At 52.0% G+C, this 19,444-nt stretch overlaps 2 protein-coding genes and 1 long non-coding RNA gene across 4 annotated transcripts in view; 2 read left to right on the top strand and 1 right to left on the bottom strand.

Moving 5' to 3' along the window:
* ITPR3 (inositol 1,4,5-trisphosphate receptor type 3) overlaps positions 1 to 4,782 on the top strand; it is a 66,548-nt gene extending 61,766 nt beyond the window's left edge. For both annotated transcript variants that reach the window (XM_032340607.1, XM_032340606.1), the window contains exons 54-58: positions 62 to 189; positions 1,041 to 1,206; positions 1,821 to 1,981; positions 3,102 to 3,263; positions 3,941 to 4,782. In XM_032340607.1, coding sequence (XP_032196498.1) covers positions 62 to 189; positions 1,041 to 1,206; positions 1,821 to 1,981; positions 3,102 to 3,263; positions 3,941 to 4,009 — 686 coding nt within the window. In that variant the 3' untranslated portion in view covers positions 4,010 to 4,782. The remainder of the gene's footprint in view (positions 1 to 61; positions 190 to 1,040; positions 1,207 to 1,820; positions 1,982 to 3,101; positions 3,264 to 3,940) is intronic.
* Positions 4,783 to 5,771: 989 nt separating this feature from the next.
* LOC116588899 (ubiquinol-cytochrome-c reductase complex assembly factor 2) lies at positions 5,772 to 19,424 on the bottom strand. The gene is made up of 4 exons (XM_032340610.1): positions 19,243 to 19,424; positions 9,567 to 9,641; positions 8,654 to 8,723; positions 5,772 to 5,955 (listed from the first exon to the last, which is right to left on the bottom strand). The coding sequence occupies exons 1-4, from the start codon at positions 19,378 to 19,380 to the stop codon at positions 5,828 to 5,830; spliced, it is 411 nt and encodes a 136-aa protein (XP_032196501.1). The 5' UTR covers positions 19,381 to 19,424; the 3' UTR covers positions 5,772 to 5,827.
* LOC116588900 lies at positions 15,198 to 18,716 on the top strand. The gene is made up of 3 exons (XR_004285120.1): positions 15,198 to 15,273; positions 16,885 to 16,959; positions 18,577 to 18,716. It is a non-coding gene; the product is annotated as an uncharacterized LOC116588900 (long non-coding RNA).
* Positions 19,425 to 19,444: the final 20 nt, after the last annotated feature.

Below are 19,444 nucleotides of genomic sequence, written 5' to 3'. Positions count from 1 at the left end.
GGGGAAGGGGGCACAGAGGCAGGGGGCTCGGCCTGGGTCTGAGCACATGCTCCATGTATAGGGAACGGAGAGCTGGAGAGCACGGAGCGGGCCTGTGACACTTTGCTGATGTGCATCGTCACTGTCATGAATCACGGGCTGCGCAATGGTGGCGGCGTGGGCGACATTCTCCGAAAGCCCTCCAAAGACGTGAGCATCCCTTGCCCTGCTCCCAGATCCATGTGGCCCAAGCCCTGGCCCAGTCAGCCACGGTGAGGTCCTGCCATGGGGTCATGGCCTGGCAGAGCAGCTTGGTCCCCGAAGCCACCCAGTCTTCAGTGTCTCAAGCCCCGTCAGGCGTCCACTTTCCCTGCTCTCCCACCAGTCAGCGCGCAGTCACGTGGATGTTGAGAAACGCCCCCTCTGCTCCCACATCCCACCAGCTCACCATGGTTGCTCTCAGGAGAGACCTTGGCAATCAAGCTTTGCCCAGGCTAGGGAAGGTGTGAGTCAGATGTCAGGCGGATCCCCGGCTACACTGGCTTCATCTGTGAGGCAGAGCCCTCACCCACAGGGGGGTGGGCAGGGCGGGGAAGCTGAGTCGGCTCCATGAGGAGGCCTCAGGGTTTGACTCAGGCAGCCAGGCATTACCAGTAGCCAGTCTTCCCCAGTCACGTGGGGCGAGAAGCCGCTTCCTGGCGAAAGTTCTAGAATGTGTGAGGCCAGGCATCCCCAGGGCAGGGCAGAGGAGTTTGGAGCTGGCTCTGCCCCCATGCAAAAATCGGGGGCAGAGACAAGCCTCCACCTGCAACCTTAGTGCCCCACGCCAAGCTCTGTCCACAGGGCTCAGGCCTAGCTGGTATCCTGAGTCTGCTCTTTCCTGACCCGCAGTCCAGGCCTGCGGCTGCATTGACAAGGGTGTGGGAGTGAAGCTGGGTCAGCATTGCTGCCTTTAGGGCTGTAGGAGCTGGGGGCCTTCATTCCCCTCCGTCCTGGCCCCGACCCCTCCCAGCCTGAGTCTGGCCTGCTTGGGTGAACTGGGCCCTGCCCACCCCCTGCAGGAGTCTCTCTTCCCAGCCCGAGTGGTCTACGACCTCCTGTTCTTCTTCATCGTCATCATCATTGTGCTGAACCTCATCTTCGGAGTGATCATCGACACCTTCGCCGATCTGCGCAGCGAGAAGCAGAAGAAGGAAGAGATTCTCAAGACCACGTGCTTCATCTGTGGTGAGGCCCTGCTCTTGCCCCTCGGGGGGCTGAGGCGGGGCTGGGGAGGCCTCAGTTGGGCCCTTCCCTGGTTCCCATGGTCCCCGGGGGGCTGACAGCTTGATGGCGGTTTGCTCCTCCTATCCCTGGGGAGAACAGGACCCTGCCTGAGCTTGGGGTAATAGAAGGGAGTGGGAAAGAGCTTCAGAGGAAACCGAAGCTCTCTGGTCTCTGTCCAAAGCTTTTCCCACTCGTGGTTTGAGGTGCTAGTCCCCTCACCCCAGGCAGAGGAGCCAGTGGCACCTGCGGGACAAGATTCCTTCTCAGCTATCCCTGTTTCCTACCCCTGGGCTCGGAAAGCTGGCTGCCTCAGTCCTCGGCCTGTGGAGGGCTGCAGCTGTGGCAGCGGGGGGGTAGGGGGGTAGGGGTGGGGGCTCTCCACGGCTAAGTGGCTAGAGCCTTAAATAGAAGTGATCTACATAGGCTGGGGTGGGCTGTCACATGTGTTTACCAGACCCATCAGCCTGAGACCAGATGCCCCCACACTGCACCCAGAGGCGGTATCTGCTCGACCAGGGAGCCCCGTGATGGCTGTGGGAGGCTGACGGTCTCATCCTCACCCCCCACACCCTCAGGGTTGGAGAGAGACAAGTTTGATAACAAGACGGTATCCTTTGAGGAGCACATCAAGTTCGAACACAACATGTGGAACTACCTGTACTTCATCGTGCTAGTCCGTGTGAAAAACAAGACAGACTACACGGGGCCCGAGAGCTACGTGGCCCAGATGATCAAGGTGTGGCCCTGGAGACGAGCAACCATGGCCAACTGGGGTGGGATATCTGGGAACACTTGTGGGAAGGCTGGAGAGGCCTCTGAGCTCTCCTTCACAGGCTCAGTTGTCCGGGAAAAGCCCACAGCAAACCTGTCAGCCCCAAAGGACGTGCACGGGGTTCCCCAGGCCCTTGGTTGCCCGATACTGAGGAATCAGGGGATTCCACCCGGCTGCTGCTCTGTGGACGTTCTCAAGGGGCCTTTTCCAGCTCGGCGAGAGGAATGGCAGCTTCCCAAAAGCTTTGGATGGTCTAGGCTGAGAGGGAGGCTGGGATTACTTGCAACTATCAGATCTAGGAGGGATCAGAGATAATCTGTCCAATTTCTGTAGTGAGGGAGGCAGTGACAGCAATGAAAAATAATAATAATTAAAAAAAGGTCTCATAGTGTTTCGGGAAGAGGAAGCCCGTCCATTCCATCAGATGTAGTGCAGCTTCTAATCACCACACAATGGATAAATTGCAGGCTAAAAGGAAAGACCTATTAGTTGGGGAGAAATGGGGGAGTTCTACTATTTCTTAAGTCTATAATTTGATCTTTGAGTACAGGTTTATCTGATGGTCTGAGAACTCCCAGCTTGTGACAAGGAGCCAGACACCTGGTGGCCCCCTTCCCCTCCTCCCCCATCCCGGGAAATGTGGCCTTGCCTCTCAGACACATCAGATGCCAGCTGTCCTCGGCAGACCCTCCCCTTGCTCGATGAGCCATGTGTCTGACTCGAATCTTCCTGGGGTGTGGAGCATGAGGGGCAGACGGGGCAGGGCGGAAGGAAGGAGCTTCGGGGTCTGGTGCAGAGGCCCCCCTCCTCCTCTCGTGGGGTGTCAGGAGAGTAAAAACAGACGGTGCTGATAGCAGTGAGACTTGAGGCTGTGGAACGGAAGTTAGCCTGTCCCAGGGCACTGGTCTCTCCGCCCTGCCCAGGGTCAGAGAGAACCCCAGTCGGTTCAGATTTTCCCCTGACAAGTCCCCGGGGAGTAATTTGTCCAGGGTGTGACAGCAGGCTCCCCTCCCTTATTGCTTTTCTAAACGAGGCCTTCCTAGGCTGGGCCCAGCTTGCTCATCCCGTGGGGGACCTTTTTCAGAACAAGAACCTGGACTGGTTCCCCCGGATGAGGGCCATGTCCCTAGTGTGCAATGAGGGGGAAGGGGAGCAGAATGAGATCCGGATTCTTCAGGACAAGCTCAACTCCACCATGAAGCTTGTGTCCCACCTCACTGCCCAGCTCAACGAGCTCAAGGAGCAGGTGTGTACCCAGTCCCACCCTTGGGGTCCCCAGCTTCAGAGCCTCACTGGGGGTGGGGTCACAGCCCAGCCTGCCACGGGGGAGAGGGGGAGGGTGCTGGGGCCTTCACACCCCTTCCTTTCCTTCTTGGGTCTGGGGTGGAAGACTGAAGGTTTCAGAGACACTCTCTCCCTCATGGAAAACCAGACTTGAGGTTGGCAGCTCCTGTCTGTGAGCCCCTGGAAGAAAGGGCCAAGTGGACACTTGGTAGAGGTGTGAGAGGTCTTTCCCCCTCACTCCCCACCTCACCCCTGGCAGCTGCTAGGGAGGCTGTCTGAAGGGCTCACTGGTGATCAGGGAGGTCAGGGCATCCTTCCACTTGTCAAGGTTCCCTCTTGCCCAGAGCATCCTCCTCGCCATCTGGCAGTGGCTAAATGAGGTTAGGCAGCCCCTCTTTTAGGTGGGGTGGTTCCCCAGCTGCACCACATCAGGGGTTCGTGATGCACTAATTGAGGACAAGGGTTTGGGGCTGACATCCTCAGTGCACCCTGGGGGGGCCTTGGCCTGCTGCCAGCGCTGAACAGCAGCTGGGCCCACTAGGCAGGGGGTGGGGGGCGGGCACTGGCCCCTCCCCGGTGCCCACGGTGGGAGTGAGTGCCAGGCTCCCTGACCGGACGCGTGGGCCCATTTAATCCTAGATGACAGAGCAGCGGAAACGCAGGCAACGCCTGGGCTTCGTGGACGTCCAGAACTGCATGAGCCGCTGAGAGCCGCTGGAAGCCCCGATGGGGGATGGTCATCACGGACAGCAGCGACTGGAATGCTGCCCCTTCCTGTGGGTCAGGGGGCCCAGCCAGTTTGCCAGCCTCTCCAGGCCAGGGGCCCACTTGGCCTCCAGATCCCACTCTGCCGGACACCCCCGAGCCATCCCAGGCTCTGGCCGGTGCGGCGGGTGGGGCCATGGGGCTGCCAGTCCTGCCTAGAGCCGTTAGAGACAACTCAGAACGTCCCTGGGACTCCGCTTACCTTAATGCCTTAGAGGAAGAGAAGCCGTCTTGAAAGACAATCGCTTTGTCCCTTAAAGCAGTAACTGACATTCCTGTGTTCCTCCTTGTGGGGGTCGTTAGGAGTGGGGTCCCCTCTCTGTTCTAAGCACTACATTTTGGCCTCTGCCCGCGCCCCAGGGAGGTGCCGTAATGCTGTCGTTGCTAGTGATTTTAGTGCTGGTATTTAACTTATTCAAAGGGGGCCATGCCTGGGCCTCGGATCTGCTGTGGACAGCACGAAGACCTCATCGTTCAGGCCACCACTCTGGCTCTGCCCCAGGGAGACTGACCTGAGGATGAAGAGCCTTGCTCCTGGGACCTGCCCCTTCCTAGTAGGCCTGCTGACAACAATCGCTGGCCCACATGACAGGACCTGGGTGTGTTTGAGTGTCTGGTTTTGGACTGCTTGTTTTATCTCTTGGTGTAACATTTTACAAATCCTTTGGCCTAAGAACTAATATGTTAATTGCCTTAAATAAATTAATAGAACTCCAGGCTGTGGGGAAAGGATGCGGATTCCTATGCTCCCCGGGGGCTGTGCGGGTTCCTGCGGCGCACGGGCAGGGGACAGAATATGAGCCCTTGCCCACCAGCCCAGCCTCACCTCGGGTTCTTGGTAGATACCTGAGTGCATCCCATCTTGCAGCCCTACCGGAGAACTGTGTTGCAGGGGAACTGGGTGTATTTTATTGTCTGTACTTCAGCACACACTGAGGAGTCTAGGTACAGATGGGGTTAAGAGCTCATGTTCACTTCCCCCTGAGGGGTGCCATCAGCCCCTGCCCTATCCCTTCTCTCAGCTCTGTGCTTAACAGAAGAAAGCTCAAGTGGGGAACATGAACATTTACGGAAGAGCTAAGGTTCTATGGAATAATAAGGTGACCCCGTGTGGCTCCGGCCCCAGGGGTTTTTGTCCTGTGACCTCCCACACAACCTGCCCAGAGGGCTGAAGCCCAGTGATCTGAGGCCCCGCCTGGCCAAGGCCCGTCCGTAGCTTTACTCTGGCCCTTAAGCCAACGAGGAACATGGGTTTTCTGCAAGGTCAGGAGCAGAGGACTGGGCTCCGTCCTTCTGAGTCAGTCAGTGGGAATGAGGGCCAAGCCGGCTCTTCTCATCTCTCCGCGACACCACCTCCTGCTGCTCTCTGCTGGCAACAGGATGCCTTCTTCGATATTTACCACTATTTCTGGCTCTCCCCCAGGAGCTCTTACAACAAAAGCGAGCCTGAGATTTTCGCCAGGAGCCAGCCAGACCCCTGCTGGCAGATGGGGCTCCCCTGGCTGCGCAGGAAGCACCTTGCCCAGAGGTCCCGGCACCTTCCCTTCTCCGGCCCAGACAGAGACCCACATTTCCTCTCTTCTGGAGACTTCCCTACCCTGACCGGCAGGCAGGGCGGACGCTCGACGGCATCCCTTCTCAGGCAGCTTTCTTTTAGAGCGACAAGGGCTTCTTCTTGTGAGGCTGAGGAGATTCCCAAACTGTGGACGATGGGGAAATGAGGGCAGTTTTATTATGATGACAATGTACAAGACTCCACACTTAGGTGCGCGGGCGAGATAAGGGCCGAGCCCAGGCCTTCTGCTTCTCCTCGGGATTCCTGGGGGCAAACTTCTCCTGCAGTTTCTTCCACATGCCTTTATTCATTTCCTTAAACTCTTCCAAGGTGTCTGCAAGAGGGGAAACACAAGAATAGACTGAAAGTCGGCAATATGATTATGTAAATTGGCCCCACGGGCTCTTGTCATCTGAGCACACCTTGATTTTTACACAGCGTGGTCTGTGAGAGGGAGTACCTGCGTAGCAGGCCCACACGAAGCACCCTGTGACTTACTGTGCCCTCTGCCCACATCTACATGCCCCCCACCCCCCGCTGCCCGGTTCCACAGGACCAGCAAAGGAATGGCACCATCCCATCAGCAACACATCCCATGGGCCCAGAGGCCTCCTCTTAAAACTTGGCAGGCCTTACTGTCTCCACTTCTCAGATGTGAAAATTAAGGCTGAGGGAGGCCAGGTAACTTGCTCAGGTCACACAGCTCAGAAGTGGCAGAGCTGGGACATGAAGCCGGGCAGAGTGGGCCCACCATATGCTGTGGGCTTGAGCAGGCCCAGGGCGAGGGGCAGCGGGAGATGGACCCGGGATCCCCACCGATCATCTCACTGGGCCACAAATGATTCAACCCTGTTAGCCTCAGAATCCTCATCTGTAAGGTGGAGGTCAAAACACCCGCCTCCAAAGTTGTGGACTAAAGAAAGTAAGAGGAAAATCTGCTTGGCGCTTGGCCTGCACTCAGGAAAAGCTGGCCATCTTCTCAGCTATGAAGGTGGCAGGGAGCTGGTTGGTGAGAGCTAGTGAGGCCCTTTTTAAGGACACACACACAACACACACATCCCAGAGACCCCAAAACCAGCTTTCTCAGTCTCGGTGCTACTGACATTTTGGGTCACCAAGTCCTTTGTTGTGGGGCTGACCTGCTCACTCTAAGACGTTTAGCAGCAACTTGGCCTCTCCCCACTAGATGTCAGTAGCAGCCCCCCTACCAGGCCCTGAGCAGGGACATCTAAAAATGTCTCCAGATGTCGTCACACAGCGATGTGGCAGATTTGCAACCCCCCCCCCCCCCCACCAACCACCCATCTAAAGGCTCTCTAGGGCTAAAGTTCTATGCTGCCTAATTTTATCTGTACTGTAAATTTAGATTTTCACATAGTATTGTTTTAATTTCATAGCCTAGATTTTCCTTGGTTAACAAAACTTCTGGAGAAGAAAAAGAAGAGCTTTTCTGAACAAAAAGGCAACTTACATTTATGGTCGATGGGCTCTTGACTAAATGAGGACATACGCTCTACCTCAGCCATGAGCCCAACATCCCATACTGAAATCTTTCCAGAAGTCTAGGTTGTCTTGTGGGCACAAAGTGGGAGGCTGAGGGGTCCCTGCCCACTTGCGAGCCACGAGGACTCTCTCAGAGTCTACCATGACCCCAAGGCCAGGGGAACACACTTGGGCCCGAGACCTTGGCCACATTTCAGACTCGCCAAGCCCTCAAACACTGTAAGGTGTGTATTCTTGCCTTGTTAGAAGAAACAATCAGGAGCTTGTGCCAAACAGTTGCAACAAAAACATATGAGGCTTATTGTGAAAACAAATTATCAGCAAATTTCCCAGAGTCGAGCTCCCAGCCACAACAAGTTGGAACCACAGGTCAGTGGTGAAGTCTTCCAACTCCCCATCCTTTGCTGCCGAGTCTGTCGCCCCTTCCTCACCCCCCTGCCCCACTCGCAGATGTGTCCAGAGGCTAAGGGCGGAGGCTGGGCCTCTGGAACTTATTTCCATTCTAATTTCAAGTTCAAACTTTGTTCAAACCCTCTGGGGCCCTCAGAGTGACACAGTGCATCATTGCTGGTAACTGCATGGGCCTAGGGACAGGGGAATACATTTATGTACGTATTTTTAAAAACTGTTGATAAAGTAATTCTGCCTGGCCAAAATATCTTTACCCCAGTTTTCCAGAGTACTGTAACAAAAATAGGATCAGAGCTGACATACGATAGCAGGTGATACCACTTCTGTTCAGAAGGTTAAGCATTCTCTGGAAGGCCAAATCCCCAAAACTCAGTCACTGAAAGGCTGCCAGAGGAATAGGAAAGAGAAGGTTCTAGGGTACCAAAAGGCAAATGTTTCAGGGCCATGCCCTTGCAGAAAAGGTTAGCCTATTTTTGTATATGGTATCCTTGGCAATAAAAATAGTAATTTTCCAGACCCTCCCTACTTCAACCCAGGCTCCCCTTGCCACTACCCTCAACTCCCCTTTTGGTGACAATGGATATGGGGAAGTAAGGAGGGGACGGCTAGGCAAGGTATTTCCTTTCCTGTTAATTGAGGTTTGTCAACAACTCCCAAATGTACCTAGTTAAACCCGTATCTAACCCACAAACCACGTCCCCTGGGTCAGATAACTCTTCAACGGATATCCCCATACAAGTTTATTGAATGGCTTTTTGTTTTAATTAAAACCCTCATTGTTTATAAGGCCCCCTTAGGACCATAAAAATAAAATTATTTTCCTTCCATCCTGATTTCAACTACTTCCATTTGGCAAATATGAATTCCCCTGTTCCCCGCTGCCCAGGCTTGAATTTAAAAGCTCTAAAGATGGATTTTCTTTTTTAAAATAATGCCTTTGACCTTCTTCATATTCCATGGCCAAAAAGCATGAGCCCTCAAGCTTCAGATTTTCCTCTAGGCTATTCCACAAGACTTTCCATCATGCAGCATGGTCTTATTAGACAATTCCCCTTGGCTGCTCGAACTCAAAGAATCATTTGCAAACCGACCAGAAAGGGCAGCAGGGCTGTCAATACCTGTGGACAGGATCAGCTTGTACTCTTCCACAGAGAGGCCACTGAAGCTTGTGTCTCTGGGCCGAGGGTACTGGTCACACGGGGCAGAGAGGACAGAGAAGGTGGGGGAGAGATTAGTTCTGCAGCAAAACGTCAGAGACCTGATGATCCTTGAGAAGCCTTACTCTTCTGCACAGTTCCCCAGTGTGGGCCTCCGCAAGCCAGGGGCCCGGCTAGAAGAGCGGCGCCACCTAGAGGTCAAAAACTTGGCCTCGCCTGAATGGATCCAAGAAGCCTGGGGGGAAAAAGCCTGTGTGATTTAGGAAGTCTGGGTGTGGTCCCCCCAATTCTGCATTTCTAACCAGTTGGGGGCAGGGGCAGGGAGATGCGTGCATGGCTGCTCACAGACCCCACTCTGAGTTGCGAGGATTTAGAAGAAATCCCTTTTCCCTGTAGGCTAGGCATTTGGGTGTGTGTATCTCTAGAGAGTTACTGAACACATTGTTCCAGTCTGGGGAAAACCACGCTGAACGGAATTTGACAGTAATCACATCAGGGCTGAGGAAAAGCCCAGCTTTGTCTGACAGGACGTTCCCGAAGCACCCATCTTTATCACGAATGTGGGGAAATGCCAGCTCCATCAGAGAAGATGGGAAAATAACGGGTAAGGCTCAACAGGTGTCAGATACACGCGGAGCACACACTGGTCTATAAAACACATGGCTGTTATTCAAAATTATAAATAGCTTTTATTTAGGTGACCTAAAAGCCTCTACCAGGCGCCCTTGTTGGCTTGGTTGAAATTACTGGTTGCATTTAAAAGGCGCAAAACCACACTTCTTTACAAAGCACCATATAATCAGATTTTTCACTCACTCTCATTGGTCATTTCCAGTCCGAGGGCTGGGGATATAAAAAAGACTGACCCACTCACCTTGTGTTTGTAATAGTTTGAATGAAGTCGTGCTAGGCTCTCATACATCTGATCACAGGCCTCAGGCTCTGCAATCTGAAAAACAAAGAGCCCCCCAAGGAAGTAAGCAAACAAGCCGGCTTCCACCCTGCCCTGCGTCTGCACCTCCAGTTAGGACCCCGCTTCCGCAATGCAAATGAAGCAGCCTGCCGCTTAGCACCAGCTTCTCCCCTCCGTGGGAAGCCAACTTGGCCTCCAGCTCCAGTGATGAGAAAGCTATTAGAAATCACCTTTCCGTGATGGCTTGACCTCATCCACTCCCCAGCCTGCGGAAAAACTCCATCAACTGGCAAACAAATGTTTGTTGAGCATCTGTGACTAGTGGACCACCACACCAGCGGCAGTGGAGCCACGGCAATGAAAATACAGTATCAGAAGGGTGAACCTCATGGTGGTGTGGGAAGCAACCGGGGTCGGGGGGCGAAGGGGTGATTCATAGGCTCAGCGTATGGTGAGAGTGAGACTGAGCTGGGTTCTCAAGGATGCACAGGAGTTGGGGAGCAGAAGCGAGAGCGGTGAGGCCTTCTAGGTGGAGGGATGGTGTGAGCAAGAGAACCGGATGCTGTCTATGTTTCACACCAGATCAGTCTGGCTGATGGCCTAAATATGCAGTAAGAGCTTGGGTGGAAGAAAGAGCAAGAGTTTTTTGAGTTAAACCTTCAATATCGGGACGCCTGGGTAGCTCAGTTGGTTAAGCAGCTGCCTTCGGCTCAGGTCATGATCCCAGCGTCCTGGGATCGAGTCCCACATCGGGCTCCTTGCTCGGCAGGGAGCCTGCTTCTCCCTCTGCCTCTGCCTGTGCTCGCTCTCTCCCCTCTCTCTCTCTGATAAATAAATAAAATCTTAAAAAAAAAAAACACCTTCAATATAAAATGTATTAAATACTCTTTTATGAAAGGCAAAAAAAAAAAAAAATCGTCTGCGCTTTCATCTATGGTGAGCCATTACAATTTTAAAAGCAAAGAAACATGATGAAGGCAGTAGTTAAAGATGAGATAGTTGAATTGAGAATCCAGAGGGAGAGTCCAATTAGGTCCTGCTAGAAAGGAAAGGGCGCAAACACTGAGGCCTTGCAAATAGAGGGAGAAAAATCAGGACACCCTGGTGCCCTTGCTGGAAACTGCAAGAAACATGGACACGCTTAGACGTGAGGTGGTTTGCCCATTCATCCCACTTTTTAGTTTTCCCTTCCTTCTGCCCTCACTATTATTTTACCTATGGTTCCTTGCACGATTCCAAGAATTCTGAAAGTTCCCCTGAAAAAAAACTTTCTCGTTTATGTTTTTCCCTAGAATTTAAATGATGGATTTTTCCAACTTAAATCCTTTCTCGAAGAAGGCAAAGCATAAATAAATAAGTAATTAAGTGTTTTAATAAGGTCCCTCTGTTTCTGCCTCTGTGCACGTGTCAAATGAGGTCCCCCCTTTCACAGCCAACCAAAAAAGACAATCCATCATGTAATTTTACTTGATCCATCCCCGGGTTCAGGCCACTCACCACGACAAGGCCCAGGTAGCCACATCAGAAGAGAGAGGATTTGGGGCTGAGGAGGTAGCCAGGATTCGCTGAGTAATAATCAAAGGCATTACTTGGGTGGACTGGCGCAGAGGGCTGAACAAAAGGAAGGGATGGAAAAACCTAAGGCTGGGACTGGGTCCTGAGCCCTGTAGGGCAGCGTTCTTGGGGCGGGGCAGAGGGGGAAGTCCAGCTGGAACTGAATTCTGCAGCACACACTTCAGAGGAAAGCATTTCAAACATTCTGGTTTCAGTGGAACGTGCATAACCACGAGCTAACACGGAAGGGAGAACAGAGTGTGCGAGACACAAAAGGAAACAGAATAACGCCAGCACCAAGTTTTAAATATTATGTCAATTATCAAAAGAAAATCGTGCCATTTCATCTTTCGCCTGTGGTCTTCATTCTTGTGTGGATGGGCTCACTTACAAATTTAAAAATAAGGCACCAAGGGGCGCCTGGGTGGCTCAGTGGGTTGAGCCTCTGCCTTCAGCTCAGGTCATGGTCTCAGGGTCCTGGGATCAAGCCCCGCATCCGGCTCTCTGCTCAGTGGGAGCCTGCTTCCCCGCCTGCTTGTGATCTGTCAAATAAATAAAATCTTAAAAAAAAAAAAAAAAAAAAAAAGGAAAGAGAGAAAATCTTAAAAAAAAAAAAAAAAAAACACGCACCAAGAACCTGCAGTGTGCTCGGCCCTGTGTATGAGCAGGTCTCCATGGCTGTGAAGAGCAGTGGAGTCACACCTCCTGCCTTGGAATCTTGGCTCCTTCACTTATCAGACCCAGGATGCTGGGCAAATCATGCAATCTCCCCGTCCCCCACACTTTAGAAAAAACCTGCCACATTTGCTTTATCACTCTCTCTATATATACGTATTTTCCTTCTGATCCATTTGAGAGTAAGTTGGAGCGTGACGCTCCTTCGTGCCATAATATTTCCGTGGGTTTCCTGAGAACAAGGGCATTTCTCTTACATAACCACGGTTCGGTGATCAAATTCAGGACACCTGACATTGATGCAACACTTTTATCTAGTTCATCATCCATATTCCAGTTCTGTCCATTGTTTCCGTTATAATCCTTACATTAAAAAAAAAAAAAATTTCCTTTTGGCCCAGGATCACCAGCGGCATTTATCTGTCATGTGGCTTTCTCCTTTCAGCCGGGACGGTTCCCCGGCCTTTCGTCTTTCAAGCACTGACATTTTTGAAGCATACCCGCCAACTTAACCTTTTAAAAGGAAAGATAATAATAGTCCCTATTTCTGAGGGCGGTGTGAGGAAAAACGAGGCGATGCCTGGATTGCTCTGAAGTTGGGGCCTGGGACGCTGATCAATGTGAGTGATTTGCTTTTCTTAGTGTTAGTGGTAGTGAACAGTTCTGGCAGGCAATGCCGGTCTCCACCTCACGGACTACAAGGGGAAGAGCGGAAGTGTTCGGGACAGCCCTGGGGACAGGTAATCCTGGTGGCAGTACAATGAGGACTGCTGTGGACACTGCCAGGGGAGACCGGCCAGCGGGAGGGTCATGGCTGAGGACGAGCAGGGGCTACCTGAAGGAAGCGGGGGCTCTGCAGGCAGGGGGTCGGCTGGAAAGCACAACCCTGGGGGGGATGAGGCAGTGGGGGTGTCCTCAGCAGATCAGTGTTGCCCTCACTGATGTGACCACCGGGGTGTGGCTAGGCATGGAAGTAATGGAGGCATGGGAGATCACGCCACGCAAGTTCCCCTCCTGCTTCTCCTCCAACTTCTCTAATGGTGACCATGGGGCAATTCGGAAACCTCCTACTAAAGCCTTGAGAGAATGAGGTATCCTCTTCCTTCCCGTCTCTGCAGGGGCACAGAGGGAAGCCGGGGTCACCCCTGTAGAGCACTGCTCCCAGGAGGGCAAAGAGCATAAGGTCTGAATGTAAAAACAATGGGATGGTCTGAGCTCCCTCAACCTCTTAAAATTCCTTCAGTATTTACGACACAGCCTCCTAGATATTTTATATAATGCCCCGTGCTCCATTAACAATCCGAGAAGGAACCAAACACCTAACAAGAACCAAACACCAAAATATGAATTGGTCACCCAACCTCTTATCTGAGGCCAGAAGGTGTGCATATGAGGCTGTAAGAGCAGCTCCAAGGAGGTGATGAGGAGGTGATGAGAGGCCGGAGTGCTCATTTCTGGCCAGGTGTGACTGCCTAAGGGCAGATGCAGCTCCAGCCAATTCCAGTCCCGGGCACATCCAACCCAAGCTCCCCACAAAAAAAAGTCTTATTTACCATTTAAAAGGATTAGTGGTAGAAATATCTGATTCCAGAAGCCTTGCCACACTCCTACATCCTACACTTTATTCACAGACTCCAGCACAAATGTTTCTGAATTTGGAAATATACAGTTTGCCTGATGAAATGTTCTGTGCACTTTTAGAAATATTCTTATATACAAGCTTTAAATTACCTGATTTTGCATTCACACCTAATGAGATTACGGACATTTTAGAACTAATAGCAGCTGTGGGTTTGAAGAAGGCAGCCGTGGGACATTATGAAAAATTCAGCTCTGCTCCCTAAATGTGAATGAAATAGATGTTCAACTGACATAGTGTCCTTTATAGCTCTATTTTTGCTCCTTTTGCATTTCCCCTGCTCAGTCGTCAGTAAATTTCTCTTTACCATATTAAACTTTTATACATACAAATCTACATCAGTGCCGCAGGCACTGATTTCGATTTTCAAAATTGAATTTTGGGTGGTGACTGCAATCGGTCCACACAGCGGCCCGGATTCCAGTCACACAAAGGGACGCATAAGCACTTTTGGGAAAGGGTGTTGCAAATTGCTTTGCTAATTAAGGTAGAGCTGGATTCGGTCCAGGAGGATCTATGAAAAAGGTTTTCATGGCTTGGTAATGAACTTCTGAAATGAGTTCATTCCGTTATGGGAGCCTGCCCCCTTCAATTCTAGTGCAAATCTATTTCTTGAGCACCTACTAGGCAGAGTGCTCTGCTGGGGGGCTGCGAGGGGACAATAAAGACCCAGCCTCGACCCTGGAGAAATTGGAAATCAAGTAGAGGAGACAAGTCAGGCATGCGTTAAATATCAAACATGGCCCCAGGGGTAGCGTATAACTGAGCACCAGGATACAGGACATCAGGGGTGGGAGCAGGTCACCAGGCCTGGCTGACAGGGCAGGGCTGGCAGGGGTCTTGAGTTTCAGCGCAGTGACAGTTCAGAGGGAGAGCCAGAGTCCCACAGTGCGCAGAGGCAAGGAGCTGGGGGTGGGTGGAATGGGGATCAGAGGAATGGCTGGAGGACGTGTGAAAAAGCAGGGGACAAAGATGTTTTAGGCAAAGCAGGGTCTTAAGCTGAGCCAAGGAGTGCTTCAAGGGCCGGGGTTGGGACAGGGGCAGCAAATCTTGGCAAGCCTTGTGCATTTTGGGCGGTGCACAAGATTCTGAGGTTAAGAACCACTTGCATGGCAGCCCATTTGGGAGGCAATGGGAGGCCAGGGCACAGGCTTCCGTGTGGTGAGAAGCAGAACACGGGCTGGCACGAATGATCGGAGGACAGTGAAGACCTCACAAACCTGCCTGTCACTCATCAGGGAGGCAACAGGCAGACTCACAGGGCTCCAAGTAAAGCAGGGACCCACCTAAAGTGGTCCCTAATTTATGCCTCTAGGAGGACGAGCACCTGTATCTTTAACTGAGCACAGAAAGTTGCCATCCCGTAGCCTAAACACTACCTTGGGTCGCTCTAGCTCTGCCTGGAACTGGGAGAGGAGGAAAAAGATGAAGACGTCTGCATTCTCACAGATGAGTCTCCTCATAACTCCAGTTTTGCAGTGGGTTCCAGATTGTAGCTAAAAATAGCACCATCTGTCCTTAGGCCATGCCTCGGACACTGGCCTTCTGGGGCCCCACAGAGCGGGGCATGGGCATGGCTGAGGTGCTGTCCCCGAAACCAGCACCGGCCAGGCAATGGTGGATGGAGCTGGCTCCCTGCCACACTGAGGAAAGCCAGAGTCCAGGGCTCCGCCTGGTGACCGAGACAACAGAATTACATACAACCTTTACACTCTCCCGAGACATGAAACCATCACTTACATTACTGCAAACCCAAGACACCGTTCAACTTTTCTCAAACGAGGCTGATAGGATTTAAAGGTATAATGCAAGAACTCACTGGTGGGTGAGCCCCTTCCTGGGTGGCCGTGTTTCCAAGCTGTTCCCCAGAGCCATGCCCCATGCTAGATTAGTGGGTGTGGGTGTGCAGTCAGGGATCTTTCAGGAAGCTGCCTGCACGCCTAAAGAACTCATGAGAAGGACTGGCCCCTTTCCCTGTACTTAAGTCAACAATCAGAGTTGTTTTCCACCTGCCCCCACGTCGTGATTCTTTTATTGAGCGCTTGGTGCTGCAGGGGACGTGTTTCCTTGAAGAAACTGCATTCAGAAGGGGCAAAACCCATAACTATTAACTTTCAAAATACTGCACAAAAGGCCCAAGGGTGTAAGAGGTGTTAAGTGTGTTCCTGCTTCCCACCATCGCCTCCTTCTTGGTGGGTTCTGGGTGGACCGTGAGGCTCCCCAAAGGGCAAAGTGAAGTGGTATTAATGGAGGCGTAGGTTCTTGTACTCTGCATTCAAGTCTGAATGACTGATTTGCTTTCTAGTGAGTCCGGCCCTTCTGCACTGATATCCTACCTGAGGGTCATCTTTCTTCCAATCTGTACGAGGGGGGTCGTGGCTGGGGCAAAGCAAAGCAGGTAGGTAAACAAGCAGGAGATATTTACTTCTTTGGTAAAGCTGTCATTGGCTTGAAGAGGGCATGAGGGAAAAGGGGTGGCTTCATGTTCACGGAACAAGGGGTCTCTTCAGCAAGAAAGAACTCGGGAGAAAAGGCAGCTGAGGGAAGAGGAGGCACCAAGGAAGCAACGCCGGATCAGGACTGGCACAGCTGGCTCTGTTGCTTACTTGTCTCGCCACTGATTCCCCGAGGACCCTGAGTAAGTTGTTTTAGGTTTCTGATTTTGTTTCCTTGTCTGCAAAATGGGAATTAAGTGATGGCCACCTTCCTCAGCTGCACTGAGGATTAAATTAAATGAGAATATGCCTGCAAAAGCATGCCAGGCCATGTGTTCAGTGGTACTGTTAACATGCAGGAAGCCAGGAGGTCGACAGGACTGCCTGCCTCTCTCCTCGACAGGAACAAGGAGGCTGGGGAGCAGAGCTGCGTCCACTTCTAGTCCGATCTTTCTGGCAACTGGCATAACCAAGGAGGAGCGCCCCACCCATCGGCCAGCTGGGTCTAATGCTCGCTGCCGGCTGCCAGCTTCATGAAGAGTTTACCAGAACCTCCTTTCTTTCTCAAGCTTTATAAATGATCCGGGGTGTCAGTGGGAGTGACTCACAGTGCTGTTTTCCGTTCTGGCAAGGGGCTGCTCCCTCTACAAATGATCACCAAGATTTACTAAGCCCAGGAGCATTCTCAGGTGCCACGAGGATGAGGTACCATGACAATGGTCCTGAGTAATGGGCTTGCTGCCCCCATCATATACTGGTTTGCTTTACTAGGGATGCATTCATCAGTGGCTCCAGAACCATCAACAAAGCCATGACTTGCATTTAAAACTATGACTCAAATCTCAGTGGGCCTTTGGCTAATTAGAACTATCTCCCCAGGTGATGACAAAAGATGACAACTCCAAAAAAGAAAGCTTTTCTGGGTCCTCTAACACTAAGTCAAGTAGGCAAACGTCGCACTCTCTCACCTCCTCAGGTCTCTGCCTGCCTCCCTGCTGGCTGCTATCACCATCTGAATCTCAGTCCAGTAAATTGCATGTCTACCTGACTGGTAAGTTTCTCGACGGTAAGGACCAGGCTCTGTCCCCCTTCTGGAGTCCCCACACACAGCAAGCTTTCAAATTCTCACCACTCAGGACACAGAACTATTCCTTCTCACTCTTCGCTATTTCTCTCCACCTAGCTCTGCCACACCTGCAACTGTATTGAAATGATTTTTGTATCATGAGTCATAACCGATCATTTATTCAATCTGTTCATCCAGACATTTACTGGTTGTCCTTTATGTGCCAAGAACCATGCTAGACACTGGCGCGGGGGGAGAAAATAAATGGCACCCTCTCTAGTCCCAGGAGGCTCACACTAAAAATACGTAGGGAGCAGAGCCCTAGAAAAGTCTATGGAGTTTGTAAAGTTGGAACTAGATAACAATTCTTGCCTTCAAGATCTTGATTTATGTCAGAACAGTGAAGACCACTGTAAAAGGTGTGTCAGCGTAGTGGCCCCTTACTCCTTCCCCCAAGCCCATAGCCAGGCACTTCAGCCATGGCCTCCCCCAAGTCTGAACTCTGGTTTCAATGATACCACTGGGCATGTTCTTGCTCCTGGAGGTGGTCTGGCTTGGCTCTTCGTTGGGGCTAAGCTGCAAAAAAACATGTTCCTGCTTTGACAGGTAGTGGCCAACTTTGGCAAAAGTCATTTCTTCAGGTTGTGTGTTTATGTATCATATTTCCTACCTCTGACCTCTTGCCTGAGCCCCAGGCTCAAATATCTCACTGCCTCCTTGACATTTTCACTTGGAGGTAAGTCCACTTGGCATCTCAAATTTAACATGTCTAACACCGAACTCAAGACATTCTTCCCACACCTGCTCCTCATCTAGTCTTTCTCGTCCCAGTAAACGGCACCTCCTCCCACCCAGTTGCTCAGGCCAAAAAAATCTAGATGTTCTCATTGGTTTCTTTACCCCTTTACGTCACATCCACTATATTAGCAAGTCTCACTGAAGCAACCTTCACAGTGCACCACTCCGTCTCCTGTGCTGCCTCCTTCATCCAAAACACTATTATTTCTTGCCAGAGTAGCCTTTTCTCCAGCTGCCTTGTTCCTATCCTTGCCCGCTATAATCCATTCACCACATGCAACCAGAATGATCTTTTAAAACAAATAAATTAGGTCACGTCAGTTTTCACAAACCTCCCCAATGGCTTCTCACCGCCCTTATGATAAAATCCAACTCCTAACCAGAGCCTGTTAACACCCTGTTGCGCCTGGCTCTTGTCCTCCTCTGACCTCAGCTCTTAGCAACTCCATCTCACTCACTCCCCTTCAGCCACTCTGGCTTCTTTTCTGTTCCTCAACATGCCAGTCTGCTTCCTGCCTAGGACCTTTGCCTGGAATGCCCTTCCCACCAAGTGTACAGCCAGCTCATCATCTTCATGCGTCATCTATGTGTCACCTTCTGGGCCAGGCCTTCTGTATCAGAACCAGTATTACTCTTTTATCATGCTACTCTCTTTGACATCCAACACAGGACTGATCTGGACTCTCTTACCATTGTCTACTTGCTTACTGTGTCCCAGACGAGAATGTAAACTTCAACTTCAGTTGAAGCTGAAGAGGACAGAAGAGGACACGACCTCTTCTAATTCACTGCTGTCTCCCCCAGCACCTAGCACAGTTCCCAGCACATGGCGGGTGATCGATTAGTATGAGCTGTGTATGAATGAGCCCCACAGCCGCCCTAGCACCAACCTGGAGGAGAGCGAGAAGGTAGGGTCATGACTCACACAGGGGCGGGGGTTGAGGTCCAAACCTGCTGCATGGACTTACAGGGGCCCAGAGAGCACACAAAGGCTTAGCTGGGGCCCTGCAGAGGACCTTGAGGTTCGGCTCAGTCACTGCACAACACTGCGAGGTAACAGCACCATGTCAGGGAAGCTCTAAGCCTGCGACAGACACCATCTCAACTCTGGCTGCACCCAGAATCAGCTGGTGAAAGTTACCAAATATTGAGGACAAGGCCCCAACCCCAGAGGTTCTAATTCAATAAGGCTGTACGGTACCGGACACCTATATTTTTTAAAAGCGTCTTCAGTAATTCCACAGTGCAGCCAGAGGACTGAATAAAAGGCTGGGTCGTCGCTCTCTGAAGTTCCGGGAGGGGTGGTGGGGTGTACAGTAGGGGCCGCGCGCACGTGCGGCCAGGGAGGGAAGGCTCGCGCATGCGTGGACCCCACTGCTTGCCCGGTCGTCAGCCCCGCCCGTGCCTCGTCCTTTCCGCCCCTCGCCCCAACCGCCACCCCGCTGCAGACGGACCCCACAGTCCGGTCACCTGGGTGTTCTCTCCCTCCCGAAAGGCCTGTGCTACCCGCTGCCGCAGGTAAGCGCCCAAGTCCCGGCCCCGTTTGGTCTCGTCCACTGGCCATTCCTCACAGAGCTTAAGGAAACGCCGGTAGCGGCTGGCCGCCATTTTGGGCCCCGTTTGTCCCCGCCCTTGAGGGAGGAGTCAGAGCGAAAGTTGGCGCTTGCGCACA

The sequence above is a fragment of the Mustela erminea genome, chromosome 4 (assembly GCF_009829155.1).
Source record: "Mustela erminea isolate mMusErm1 chromosome 4, mMusErm1.Pri, whole genome shotgun sequence".
NCBI lineage: Eukaryota > Metazoa > Chordata > Mammalia > Carnivora > Mustelidae > Mustela > Mustela erminea.
This window is presented reverse-complemented; position numbering and strand designations above follow the sequence as displayed.